Source organism: Paramisgurnus dabryanus, chromosome 12 (assembly GCF_030506205.2).
Source record: "Paramisgurnus dabryanus chromosome 12, PD_genome_1.1, whole genome shotgun sequence".
NCBI classification, from domain to species: Eukaryota; Metazoa; Chordata; class Actinopteri; order Cypriniformes; family Cobitidae; genus Paramisgurnus; species Paramisgurnus dabryanus.
In genome coordinates this window covers 37,516,424-37,531,234 of record NC_133348.1, presented here as the reverse complement: position 1 = coordinate 37,531,234, position 14,811 = coordinate 37,516,424, and the positions used below count along the sequence as shown (strand labels likewise).

The window sequence follows — 14,811 nt, the reverse complement described above, 5'->3', positions numbered from 1 at the left end:
ACCAAACGACTCCAAATAAAAAACAGAGACTTATCATTACGGAGGGTTCCAGTGTTAAGAGAGACCTTTACTTGCTGCTTTTTTCAAAACAATCGCATCTTAATGACCAAAGCGCGCCCGGACTCGGATCGATAAAAAGTACAGTGTGAGTGAGTGCACCTGGGGGAGTAGGGAGGGGTGACAATCGTGCTGGGGCATGGTTTGGATAATGTGAGTGCGCCCTAAGTCGGACTAGGGTAACTGCTGGATTCATTCCTTTTCGGTCATTCTGTTACGGGTAGGCAAGGCTAGACAAGTAGAGCGGATCCAACTGCAGTTTTTAGAGAGTTTAATAAATAAATCCAAAGGTACAGGCAAAACCGGCAAGAACACAGCATTAACATGTAACAGAGTAACACAGGATAAGAATTAATGTCCATGGCAACAAACAAGGGGGCAGAGCACAAAGGAACAACAAGGAACAAGGCAGACTAGAAAACAGGGCAGACACAGGACTCATGACAACACTGAATAATCCACTGATGCAAAAACAGTAAAAACTCTGTGCATGTTTTGATCATCGCTCTGAATCTGATCTCCAACAAAAGTCCTTAATAAAACTGCAATTATCTCAGCTTTTTGCTTAAGATTTGGTATTTTGAAGAATTTGAAGAAACCTATCCATATGTAAGGGGTGATAAAAGAGAACTGTTGGGGGTTTGAACAGTGAAATGCTTTAAACTTTATTTCAACCTAGGCCACAACCTCCATGCAATAACATTGTGACCCACATTTTGGGAAGCACTGCAATAGAACAAGCAGCTATTTATACTTGAATGGTAATATGAATGTATTCTTTTATTCCTTCTTATCAGATCTGACCATTGAGCGTTTCTGCATGACTGGAGGTCAAAGCCCAATCGGCTACCTCAAGGCCTATATGACCAACCTGTATCTTTCTAAAGACTCCAAGAAAGTCCTGGAGGCCATTGAGGAGGGTAAATTGTTTATACTTAACATTTTTGCATCATAACCATCCATTGTATTCAATCATCAATACATCCATGTATAATATATTAATATATATCATACGTTTTCTGTTTGTTATGATCTTCTCCTTATTTCTATACTGTTTTCTCGTATGTCTCTACTTCATGCAGTAATATGTGAAGAGTTCAGATGCAAAAATGAGATAACAATTGTAACTAACTGCTCTTGACACTTCAGACAAACACAAGATAACATGATTTTGTTTGTTTTTATTAAAAAGTTGATTTAAGAGGGAAAAGGTAAAAAGAAATGCAGCAAAGTTTAGAATGCTCACCTTAAAAGATCTCAAATGCTTACAATGGCAAAATAGCACATGAAAGAAAACAACCAACTACTTGTTAAAACAGATGGAAGAATAGTCAGGATGGCAAATATTTTATCACCTCTAAAAATATTAAATATGATCTATCTGTAAGCAAGGGTGTAGTTTTGATTTTGACATTGGTGGGGATGTAAATAATGTCATTATATTAAAGGTGCCATAGAATGAAAAACTTTATTTACCTGGGCATAGATAAATTAAAAAAGTTCTGTACATGGTAATGACATATCATGAGCCTCAAACGCATTTGTTTCCTCATTTTTATGTAAACCTTGTGCACACAAAAAACTGCTGAAAAACAGACCTCTCAACAATCTTAACATTACACCAACTGTGACATCACAGTCGAGATGTACGCCCCTACATTAAATTACACATTCAATTTATTACAAAGTTGTTAAAATAGTAATGTTGAGCTCTGCTCTGCTCTGAGGCTCATGCCAAAAGTTCACATTAGTAAACAGACCAACTAAGTTGTGACTGCTGAGTTAGCGCTATATGCTAATTAGATGTAAAGCGGAATATTTTTTTTCTGGTGGATCATCTAGACCAGGGGTGTCAAACTCAAGGCTGTGGGCCAAATCTGCGAGAGTTTACAAATTATGTTAATTATATGGCCCGCAAGAGTTTACAGATTATTTTATTGTTATTATAAGTTTTATTTTTTGCAGGTTATTTCCTACATTTATTTTTATTAGCAGTCACCAAAACTAATTTTTGTCCCGCCAAAGTCTTTTTTGTAATGTAATTATAGTGATAATGTTGATGATTGCATGAGAGAACGAGCATTGCCTCGCACCCGCGCACTACTAGAGTGGCCGTGTCTTAATGCGAAGGCTGCAGCGTACGGAGGTCGCATTTCCAGGCTTCATACATCATCAAGAATGTCTTGTTTCAGAATATTAACAATTATAAAGTTAAATATTATTCTTCGTTTATAGTAAATAGTTGTAATGGGTGTTTGACTTGCGAATGTAATGATCAGTTAACTTAAATAAACCAGGCTTGATGACGCTGCATGTGCTACCCCCGCAGGCTGCAGCCTTTGGATTTAGAAACGGACATCTGCTCGTTCTTTCTCTCCCTCTCTCGCGCATGCTCACGCGCATCCAGCGAGAAAATGTTTTCCATCTCGTTTACAGAAATGTTTCGCGATGTACAGCTGGGATTAGTTTACAAACGTGTCTATTCCCGCTAAATACGCAAACTAATGACTCATCTGAACTGATTACTTTTAATAAACGATTGAAAATATTGATCTGTAGCCTACAACACTGAACTCATGAGACATCAGTCAATCAGACACTCAAAGCCAGGTAAAAAAAATCACAGCTTTTTTGTAAAGAGGGCAAGAAAGACAAGCAAGAGTATATGTGTTTAATAAATGCATGTTGTGGTGGAGATTGTAAAACTCTTTATTAGTATTTTAAAATGCCTCTCATTTTCTTACCTGCACAATGAAGGATAACAGAACATTTTGAGTGTACTCCCATACAACATGTGTTTTTGTCACCACATTTATTTTTAAAATAATCTGTAGAATAGTTGTTCTCTATACACTTTGTTATTATTTGCCTGGGCTTCTACTTTCAAAGCTAGGTATTAATTGAGTTATTGACAAAACCAATAGTAAGCAAGTGTCACAAGGTGACGATCTTTTTAAGGGCGGAACCAAAGTTAAGGAAGTTTGGTTCCGCCCGGAAGGTTTCCCACCGGGCCGCATTCAAGGACGGACCTTCTCCCTTCCTGGTTTCCAGGGAAACCTAATCGGGCTTTACGAGCCACAGGTGAGAAGAGTTAAGTAAGCGAAGTGTGATTGGAGGCTGTGGGAAAGGGAGATGAATAAATAGCTCTGCTGAAACACAAAGAGAGGACGTCAGACACGAGAGGCGATCGACACGGGGAAAGCTCCTCTGCCTAAGGCAGCAAGAGGATCCGCACCTTTTGAAGAGCCCGTAGGCTCTGTTGATCCGGGCTGCGCTACGAGCGCGTGGAAAGAGGACAGGAGCCACGAGAGGCGAAAGAAAGGCAGGATGGGAAGAGAGAGAGTAAAAGAGCACCCCGAAGAGAGCTTTTGCTGGCTGGAATCGTGCGATTGTGAGGACATCGTGAACCTTAAAGGTTATGAGGAGAACGAACATATGACGGATTGAGACGAAGTGGAAAAAGGGATCTAAAACGGCATCGCTGTGAGTACTAGAGCAAGCTGAAAGTGACTGTTGTATTGACCTGGTTTATGTTAACTCCCTTCAGGAGAAGGAGGACGGCCCTACACCTCATAGAGCGTGGTGGGTGAGCTGAGGAAATATTTACCGAAGCAGACACAATAACGAACGTCACTAGCTGGGCCGCATATTTCCATCGCCACACCTGAACGAAGCGAAGTGAGAGAAGACGGGCGTCCTTTTTGTACACTTGGAGTGGTGGGTGAGTCTTTGTGCTGTGGAAACCTTTATTTTTGACGTGGTGCTGTCTATTGCTGTGGGTTGCTGTGTTTGGCTGTGTGTTTTGTCAGATTAACCCCCGCCTTCACACACTTCGTCAAGGGAAGACAAAGAGGCTGCTGGCGTAGTTAGTATAATACAGCATACGTTGTGAGCGTGCTTCGGGCCTCCAGAAATAGTACGGTGCTCAGAAACGATTCTTCCCCCCTGTCTAGCCATTGGGTGGATGTGAAGAGTGGCGGTGAAGAGCCAAGGAAGCAGCAGAGGTGTGAGTACGATTTCGGGTTATTATTGTTGATGTTTTCCATTGCATAAACCATTCCATTCCGTTGCAGAGAGAGAGGTGACGTAATCCCTTCGTCCCGTGGCCTCTACAAAGGGGCGCCCCTGTCCAGAATTCGAACACCTGACGGTAACGAGGAAAGGGCAGCGCTCGGCCCGGTGAGACGCTGGGATTTTCCGCCCCTCTGCTACCATCTACTGGTCGTGAGGGTTCGCCCCCGACGCTACCTAGGAATTACTTACCCCAGCACACGACGCGCCGATTGCTGTAAAGCCCGCCACTGTGTTTTTGTGTCCAAGTCGATACCTGTGGAGAAAAGAGGAGAGAGAGTGATTATTCTGAGGAGAAACAGAGTGAAACCTGTACTTACGGTACGCTGAGTCCAGCTAAGAGGTGAGAGCCATCGTAAAGCAAGTTAACTGTGCTTTTGTGTCCAAGTCGATACCTGTGGAGAGAAGAGGAGAGAGAGTGATTATTCTGAGGAGAAACAGAGTGAAACCTGTACTTACGGTACGCTGAGTCCAGCTAAGAGGTGAGAGCCATCGTAAAGCAAGTTAACTGTGCTTTTGTGTCCAAGTCGATACCTGTGGAGAGAAGAGGAGAGAGAGTGATTATTCTGAGGAGAAACAGAGTGAAACCTGTACTTACGGTACGCTGAGTCCAGCTAAGAGGTGAGAGCCATCGTAAAGCAAGTTAACTGTGCTTTTGTGTCCAAGTCGATACCTGTGGAGAGAAGAGGAGAGAGAGTGATTATTCTGAGGAGAAACAGAGTGAAACCTGTACTTACGGTACGCTGAGTCCAGCTAAGAGGTGAGAGCCATCGTAAAGCAAATTAACTGTGCTTTTGTGTCCAAGCCGATACCTGTGGAGAAAAGAGGAGAGAGAGTGATTATTCTGAAGAGAAACAGAGTAAAGCCTGTACTTACGGTACGCTGAGTCCAGCCGAGAGGTGAGAGCCATTCAAAGCAAAATAACTGTGCTTTTGTGTCCAAGTCGATACCTGTGGAGAGAAGAGCAGAGAAAGTGAATAACCTGAGGAGAGAGCAAAGAGACCTGTACTTACGGTACGCTGAGCCCAGCCGAGAGGCGAGAACCGTCCAAAGCAGAGTAACTGTGCTTTTGTGTCCAAGACGATGCCTGTGGAAAGAGAAGAAAGAGAGCGAGTGAACGACCTGAAAAAGGAACTGTGTGAAACCCTGCCAGGGAGATAACGAGAGCCTGAAGAGGCCGTTATTTTAAGTTCCCCTCCCTCTCTCCCCTATTTATTTTATTTTAAGTAATTTAAATAAAGAGTATTTTAATATTATGCTTACTGTGTGTGTCTGGTCATTGGGGTGGCTTTGGGAATCTCCTCGAGGTGGAGAAAGGGGCGTGACCTTATTAACATCTGGGTCCACCCCTACCTGTGACCCAAGCAAATGCAGAGAAAATTATGCAATGTACAGTAATAAAAGAGTTGATATTATACAGTCGTTCAAATACAACCGGCCCTTTGAGAGCAACCGCAATGCTGATGTGGCCCGGGATGAAATTGAGTTTGAAACCCCTGATCTAGACTATTGGTCATCCCAGTTGTCAATCATTCTGATGATATGTTGACGTTAAGCCGCCGTATGTGCTCATCCCTAGGTTCGCTTTCTGCGCATGCACACTTTTTAGTTGTATATGTGTGGTGGTCTACGGTTTTGGCCATTCATTGAAGTTATAGCGTTCTTACCTTGTTTTTTCAAAATGTCTGAGGATTGCAAGAGAAAAAGTGTCTACGAATTGTATGACAAGAAGAGAAAGGCCTATGAAGTAAGAAACAAGACCAGAGTGTTTTTGGAAGACTATTTCACATTCTGGCGTGCGCTAAAAGCACAGGTTGGGCTTACCACGTGAAGTTTCTACTCGACAGGTAAAGTTTGGCATGCTATTTGGAGAAATCCATTTAAAATCACTCCTAGTAAAAGTTGATGTGATGTGACAGAGCTATGATTAGCGATGCTAGCCCTGGCACAAGTCCCTTACTGCGCAGACACGGTAAACATGCAGACAGCAACTTGTAAACGAACTAGGTTCCTAAGAGAAGAACTAGGTTCCTGCATGCTCTCTCTCTCTCTCTCTCTCTCTCGTGCATGTGTTTCTCTCTCTCTGGGGAGCAGGTAGAGTGTTGCGCATGTGCATTTTTTTTAAAAAGTGGAGGGGCAGTTCTTTTAAAAAATTCGGGAAAATCTTTCGCTATACCTTTAATGCTATATTGCTAGCGTTTAGCTGAAGTTCTATTGTTAACAATTAGGCTGCGTTCCAGGCAGGTTTTTAAACCCGTGAATTACGACTTCAAAACCACGACTCACAACCCTATGCGTTCCAGGCAGCCTGTAACTCGTGTTTTTACAACCTTCTACCGGTGAAAGTGCACTGGAACGGCAGTCAAACCCGTGACTTCCCACCCGTGAACTCGTACTAGATCGATGTACTCCCAGTTCAGAGTCGTGAGTCGTGGTTTTGAAGTCGTGAGTTACGGGTTACAGGTTGCTTGGAACGCAGCATTAGTTGTTCTCAAAATCTGTATTTTCACAAGTTAATTTATAAGGCGTATTCCACTCCCTGTTTATTATATAAAATGAAAAGGAAGTCTGACCCTTTCTGTCATCTGTCTAATAGTTCAAGTAAAGGTACATACAAACCTACGTTCTGGGACTGTTTACAAATTGCTTGGCTCTGGTCCTGGGTACAGGACCTTGTGTGGGATCTTTTGAAGACTTGGGTGATTCTTCATTGACATTGTCAATCAATCAAAAAATGGTTCTATCTGCCATTCGACTGCTGCTGAAAAGGTAATTTTAAAATTATGGTTGGATCCATCTACTCCAATTAGGGTGATGTGGATGTCATACCTACTGGGTGCCAGGAAAGACAATACAGTCTTGGTTGGACCTTATTAATGCTGTATCAGACCTTCTGTAATCCCAAATGGTACCTACTATCCTGCAATATATGGTTTTGTAATATCGTATTGTAACCTCCTGTGTTTTTTGGCAGATCTTGGGCTATGTTGTAAAAAAGTAAAAATTCAAAATGTTCAGTAAATAAAGAATCACAAAAATCTGTATTTTCATCTGAAACGGGGTCAAAATATAAGGTCTGTTTACTAATGTGAGCTGTTGGCATGAGCCTCAGAGCAGAGCAGAAAATTAGAGCAGAGCTCCAAATTATTATTCATCATGACCCTTTCAAATAGGGCAAAAATAGACTATTCCATTCAAATAACAAATCCTAGGGTTAGGGTAAATGGACATGTAAAAACTTTTCTAAATGCATTATACCATTGAAAATGAAACCATTTAATAATTGTTTTTTTTTTCATTTTTATTATAGCATTTTATTGTCAAATTTGGGACATGTTTTGAATTTTTTTTTAGCATTTAATTAATTAATTTAACATTGGCTGAAAATGTGGCTATTAAAGTCACCAATGATAATAACTTTATTTATAGTGACTACTAGCTCAGACAGGAAATTTGCAATTTCTTAAAGAGGCCCTTCCACATAAAACCGTTTTTATTTTAACAAGTTACAGCAAGGATGGCTAAACGTCAACCGTACCATATTCGGGCCATTGTTTTTGTTGAGAGACATCATTCCTATTAAACGAGGGAATCATAACAGTTGCTACATGTTTGGATGTTCAGAAGAACGCTGGATTTGAAGAGAGACTGCGATTAAAAAGCAATGCTCCTCTATCAATATTGGATCCGGACAGAATGGCGCAGCTTATGTGAGTAAAACACTTTAGTACTATGTGTCACTGTGGCGGCCGGTGTTTTCTCTTCCGAGGGACGCGAATTCATGCTGCACACACGTTGAAAGGGTTTATGATAAAAGACATGCGTGTGTGTGTGTGAGTAAAACACTTTAGTACTATGTGTCACTATCAGTTGCGGCCGGGATTTCTCTTTAGAGGGACGCGATTCACGCGAATTCGTGTGTGTGTGTGTGTGTGTGTGTGTGTGTGTTTGTTTGTGTGTTTTTGTGCGTGGGTTTACGATAAAAGACACGCGTGTGTGTGTCAAAAGGGTTTATGATAAAATATGCGTGTGTAAGAAAGACACTGAGTCTTAAGACACTCACTTAACATTAAACTGATTACACATGAGATTAAATTGAAAGTTAGTTTGAACGAAAAACTGTTATCCAATCATAGCAGTGGGTGTTTACTTCCAAGTCGTCAATGCAGCCCGCCCATTAAAACGGATCATTTCTCTAACCAGCTTCAAAATCAGGGTACAAAATGGCCTATTACTTATTGCTTTTGATGTTTTTGGATGTAAAAACCATTCAAACGTCATGCGTAGACCTCAGACAACAGTATAAAACAATAAAAACGACAGAGGAAGGGCACCTTTAAAGTAAATCTGTGTGGTGGCATGGAGGTCTGTAGATAGTAGCTAGGACGAAAGAAAGCTGTTTGTTGTTATGATCTGTTATTTCCATATTTAGCAACATTATTTCAAATGAAGTAAATTTTAGTTCAGATTTTTGATTTACTTATATTATTTACTTATATTATTTTTATTATAGATTGTAGAAACTCCACCTTGGGTGGATTTATTTAAACCAGTGGTCTTCACAATTTTTTTCATAAGAGCCACACTGATAGGTCAGAGTCAATAGGAGAGCTGCCCTTACGGCAAAGTAACATCCAGTCATAAATAGCATGTTTGCTTATCAATCTTTTGCAATGCAATAAATACAAGGGCAAAACATTCTTTATCATTTATCAGTCAAATTTGTAACAGAGACAATATGATTTCCCTTAATGACAAAAACAGGATTTTAATGCTAAGCATTCTTATGATATGCGTATGCAAGTGCCCCCCGAACCACCAGGGGGCCACCTTTCTCTTAATTTCATGCATTGCTGCACAGAACGGTTGGCGAGTGACATTACTGTGCCGCAAGAGCAATTTGAAAGCATAACAGGCAGTTTGATCTCATGGTACTTTAATGTCATATGACGATCGCTCTGTGCGCTTATCGATGTGCATCTTGATCTAATGGGTATAGTTTTCTAACAAAGTTTGCGTCCGGAGCAGAAAAGACAGAAAAAGTGCATGCCTGCATGTTCATATCACTGTATTATTTACTGCCATGCAAACCACAAATTAAAGCTTGCTGAGCCGTGCAATGAACACTGATTTAAACTAATGTAATGTAATTGTTCGTTTTAAGCCAAGTTTCTGTTAAGCAGAACGCATCCAAGTTTTGGTCTGTAGTGATTTTATTGATAATTGGTTCTTTATTGGTTAGCAATCTAATGTAAGGAAGACCAGATTTTAACATTTCAGTTTTATCTGTTGATATATTGTTTTCTAATTTTATATTAATAAGATTGTTACGAAATAAGATAAATGGTGCTCTGTATTTGTTCGTTCGAGATATATGTATACTTGTAAAAGATAAATGCCAAAAAGGGCACAGAAAGAGGAAAAAGTTATCAAAAAAATCAATGTTCTTGTTCACTGCAATTGTCCCTCTCTTATTGAGAGTCATGGAACACTATATCTCTGAAGAAAAAATGTGAGTTGTGCTTCCTGTGGAAAATATTTGGACACAAAATATAACAAGTTTAATGAGTCAAAAGAGCCCACCCAAATGTCTCTATGATGTTCTGATGCAGAAATATAGCTCTTACAAAATGGCTGCTAGGGTATTTTCATTGGTTGCTAAGGAATGAATTGTCATCCACCAATGATTATATATTAGTAGTAAATCGCCATCAGCTGCTTTCAGATGGAGCAGCAGTTACTACACAGAGCCGTAGTTCACAGAGAAGCTAGGCAAAATCGCATTCATAATCGAGGAAAATCGACTCCAATAATTTATGTGAATTTGCCTAGCTTCTCTGTGAACTACGGTTCTGTGTAGTTAATGCCGCTCCATCTGAAAGCAGCTGATGGCAATTTACTTCTAATCACGAAACCGGCTTTACTGATGACACGCGCATGAGAATCGCAGGCAATTTTTTTGCACAGCCCTATTACAGACCTGCATTACTACAGTAAAATTTCAAGTTTGTATGCGCCCCCAAATTTTTTTAGCACCAGCCGCCACTGTTTAGCAGACACTTTTGTCCAACGCGACTTACAAATGAGGTAAACAATAGAAGCAATAATAGTAACACAGGAACAGCAATACATTAGTGCACTGGAAATAGTATCATCAAGTCCAACACAGTGTACATAGCAAAGGGTTGGTTAGTAAAAAATTTTGATAAAAATGTACAGATAGAAATAAAGAAAAATAGAGAAAGATAGTAATCCCTATATAAGAAAGTGAGGTAATGGAAGAGATGGGTTTTTGTCGATTCTTAAAGACAAGGTTTGAGCATGCGCAAGAAGCGTGGGACTCGGGGAACTGACTGCTGATAGTATTGGTTTTCTTCACAAAGAAGGCAAAATCATCAGCCATTAAGTCAGATGAAGGTGGGGGGCAGGCGGACAAAAAGGAGTAGAGAAGGTCTTAAAGAAAGTGCAAGAGTCAGGTGAGCTGTTGATTTTTGAATGATAGTATTGGCTCTTAGCAGAGGAGACATCCGTGGTGAAGGAGGCAAGATGAGACTGATAGAGACAGAGGATCTTTCGATCTGCGCCACTTCCTCTTTTCAGCCCTGAGCCTGGAGCGATGATCACGGAGAACCTCAGATAGCCATGGGGGAGGCCCCGGGCCGGTCCAGATGTCAGAGGGCATAAACTGTCTAAGCAGGATGTAAGAGTTGAGCACAGAGTGTCGGTGGCGTTATTTTTATCTAACAGAGAGAGTTGGTTGGGAGAGGAGAGTGTGGAAGAGCCCACAGAGGATAAGCAGGAGAGAGAGAGCGTGCGCGGGTAGCGCCGGAACCTGGCCAATGGGGGATTGTGTGCAGTGACTGGGGGAGTTAGGTCGAACCCAAGATTGAGAAGGTAGCGATCAGATGTGTGTAGTTGGGTGACCTGTGTATGGTAAGTGGAACAGCAGCGTGTGTAGATAAGATCTAAAACATTACCAGACCTGTGGGTTGGTGAAGTTTTTTGACTCACTTGAGGTCAAATGATGCAGTCAGGGTGTTAAAGTCAGCTGCCTGCGATTTCACCAAGTACAACTAAAGGAGTACCATTCTCTGGGAATGAAGGCACAGGTACATCCAACTCCTTCAAGAAGTGTCCAAGTTGACCTGGGGGGGAGGAGATAGATAACTAGAAAATGGATTTTAATAGTGTGGATGATAGTAGCAACATGGGACTCAAAAGAGCTGCTGTCACATGAGGGTGGTGCTGTGGAATTTCCAGTCCTTTGGAATGAGCAGACCGGTCCCTCCACCCCTTCCTGTTGTGCGAGGACTGTAGGAGAAAGTGTAGTTAGAGAGGGCAGCAGGAGTGGCAATGTCCTCTGGTTTAATCCAGGTCTCAGTAAGTGCTAGAACAGAAAGACCAGAATGTGAAGCAATAGCTGTAATAAAATCTGCTTTGTTTCCTCCCAACACTTTCCTGTCTACTCTCTACTACAATTCTATCAAAATAAAGGCAGAAAAAGGCCCTAAAAATAAAAACTTTAATTGTGAACTGAACTCAGCAGGCCATGTCCGACAACAATCAACAACAAATAGCCGAAACTAACGTGAGGACGCACAGGAAAAAATACGATTTCAGCAAGCGAGACAAAGGTCAACAAGCGAGTGTTTATTAGCAGCGAAACTGTGCTAAAACCTCACAAGACTAGAAACAAATACACTTACACGTTTCTGTAGACTCCTGTTGATTATTGCTTCACTGCTTTAATCTTCAGAGAAACAGATAAAACGACATGTTTATGTTTATATTGTGTGTTATTTAGTGAATACATTTGCGTTGTTCTGTCAATCTATTACTCTCTGTCTTGTGACTCTTCGTATTCATTTTAAACTTTAGAGAAGCACATTAAACAACATATTTATGCTTATATTGATGAAAGTGAATACAGTCACGATGCTCGCTCACTCGCTCTCTCTCTGACACTATGGTAATCCTCATCTTTACCTTTAAAAACACGATTAAAAGTACAAGTTATACGATTGTACTGTATGTGTTTAAGGGAATACAGACACGTGCTTTCAGTCATTATATCTCTCTGTCCCTCGCACTAAATGGTGGTGTTGTGGTTGGAGAGTGCAGATGAAGGGGCGCTATCATTATAATATTATCCTCATACTACGTCATGAGGTGAACAAAATCTGAATGACCTATTTTTTCACATGCTTGCAGAGAGAGGCTTACCAAAACAAAGTTACAGGGTTGCTATTTTTCATGTTTTCTGTGTTGGTAGAAGCACTGGGGTCCCAATTGTAGCTCTTAAATATGGAAAAAGTCAGATTTTCATGGAATGTACCCTTTAAAAAACTCATGTTACATGGAGTATTTGAAAGACATGCAATCTAAAGGTGTAAAAGTGAATAAATTTGTGCTCCATTGTTTTTTAGCCACCATTTTATTTTTTTGAAGTCGACCAGGCTCAACCAGCCACATTCCCCGTGCACGGCCACATGTAGAGCTATCAGACAAGAAGATGAAGAAGTAAACCAAACATTGAATTTGGACGTGCCTTGATGCTTCCGGGGACAGCATTTTAGAGATTTTGGATGCAGCCAGATTTTTCCTTAAATTTTTGAATGACATGATATCACTGCCTCTGAGAAACCTGACAAATCCCATGTAAATGCCGTCTTCTGGGTAGCCAGTTTATTTACTTTCATGTTAACGCATGAAACAGGTTTCTATAATAAGCTGACTTTTGATATATAACCACTAGTTTTGTGCATGTAAACGCACTTACCTTTGGAAGGAGTATTTAAAGTGCTAATATATATATTTTTTTTGTTATTTTGATAAACCCATTGTCTGGTGTTTTTTTCCTTAAAAACATATTTGTCTTTAAGGTATAGCAGCAGCCATTATGTTCAATCCTGATATGGAGACAGAGCTCTCTGACACTCAACTTCGTGTGGCCTTCGATGGGGATGCTGTAATTTTCTCTGATGAGTCAGAGATTATTGTGAAGAAGCACGGCCTGGACACGTTCTTTGAACATGAAAAGCAGCATGAGAACAAGCCACTGGCTCAGGTACAGTATGTCTCCATTGCATTAAATTTGCTATTTATTTACTCACCCTCAGGCCGTCCAATAAGTTGGTGCCATTTTTTTTCAGTAGAACAAAAATAAAGATATTTTGCAGAAACTGCAGTGTCATATATTGCAAGTCAACAGTTTCCACCACTTTGAGAGGTAATATCAAAAAGCAGATATTTCCACTACAAAAATTATTTCCCATGACAAATGATATCCCCATGAAATATTGTTGTTATATTGTCTTGTGAAGCAAATCAGTCGGTTTTTGCAAGTTATTGAATGTTTGCAAGAATTTAAATGCTATTTACAACATTATTAGCGTTAATGCAGAGTCTCTATAATTTTTTTCTGGGTGAAATATCATTATGGGGCGTATATGAAGAAGCCTTTAGGCCTCAGCTGCAATTTTTCTGGCGTTTGGCCCCGCCCATCTCTTTAATCAAGTCTCCACACAATGACCTCCAGCAGTCCAATCAACCTGGGAAATATAAAAAAAAAAAACACTGCAGCAGAAGTAATTTTAGTCTCCGCTCTCACTACCGCAGTAGTGATGTCAGGGACAGTTTACATTACTTTTTATGCACTTTGTGTGTTCTTTTACATAACAATGGCGTGTTTGGGTTAGAATAAAAAGCAAACGGTGTTTGACATCAGCAACGTCATGCGTTCAGCAACGTCTGTTAATTCAGTCTAGGCATGCGCGATCAGCCAAAACAACAATGGTGGCCTACAGTACTGGGTTGCCCTCAATTCTGCATTTATTAACCCCTTTCCACCAAAGTTACAAATACCATAGTTCAGTAGTTCTCAACCTTTTTAGCCCTAAGTACCCCCACAGCCCTATCAGTAAGGCTCAAGTACCCCTTCATCAAAACTAAACCAAAGTTTTGTTTTAAACACAAATAATTAGTAATCAAAGTAAAAATCACTGACTGATGAAGCATGTTTATTTCAATAAACCACCATCATTGCGATCAGTGTTTGCATTTTATCAGCTCATTTGCATTTTAAAAGACACACCCAAAACGGCACATTTTTGCTTAGGCCTACAAAATGGCAATTTTGACATGCTATAATTAATTATCTGTAGGGTGTTTTGAGATAAAACTTCACATATGTACTCTGGGAACGCCAAAGACTTATTTTACAGATTAAAACATTTCATCATATGACCCCCCTTTTTATACTTTAAGTGTGTCAGATAAATTGTATGCATTGTTTTGCATGGATCAATCAAAGACATACAGGCTTGCCTGCTTGGACAGATTTGTACAGTAAAACATTAAGAGTGTACCTGTTACCTGGTACACAGCAGTAAACATGAGGGTTAACAATACGCGAAGTTGCATGCAAAACGAGCTGTTAAAAGAATCAATTCGATGTTTAAATTTTTTAAAACGACTTAAAGTCATAGTCTACCCTTTTGCCATATTAAACTATGTTATTACCTCAACTAAGACGAATTAATACATATCTATCTTTTTTCAATGCGTGCACTGTACAGCGCGTCGTGAATGTGTTAGCATTTAGCCTAGAATCCACCAAAAACTTCCGTGTTTTCCCTATTTAAAAAACTGTTACATGAGGAGTTATACCAGTAAGTATGGTGC

The 14,811-nt window shown here is 40.3% G+C and overlaps 1 protein-coding gene across 1 annotated transcript in view; it reads left to right on the top strand.

The window, feature by feature from the left end:
- nt5c1bb (5'-nucleotidase, cytosolic IB b) overlaps nucleotides 1-14,811 on the top strand; it is an 83,754-nt gene that overhangs the window by 48,418 nt on the left and 20,525 nt on the right. The window contains exons 4-5 of the mRNA XM_065263749.1: nucleotides 855-977; nucleotides 13,011-13,195. Coding sequence (XP_065119821.1) covers nucleotides 855-977; nucleotides 13,011-13,195 — 308 coding nt within the window. The remainder of the gene's footprint in view (nucleotides 1-854; nucleotides 978-13,010; nucleotides 13,196-14,811) is intronic.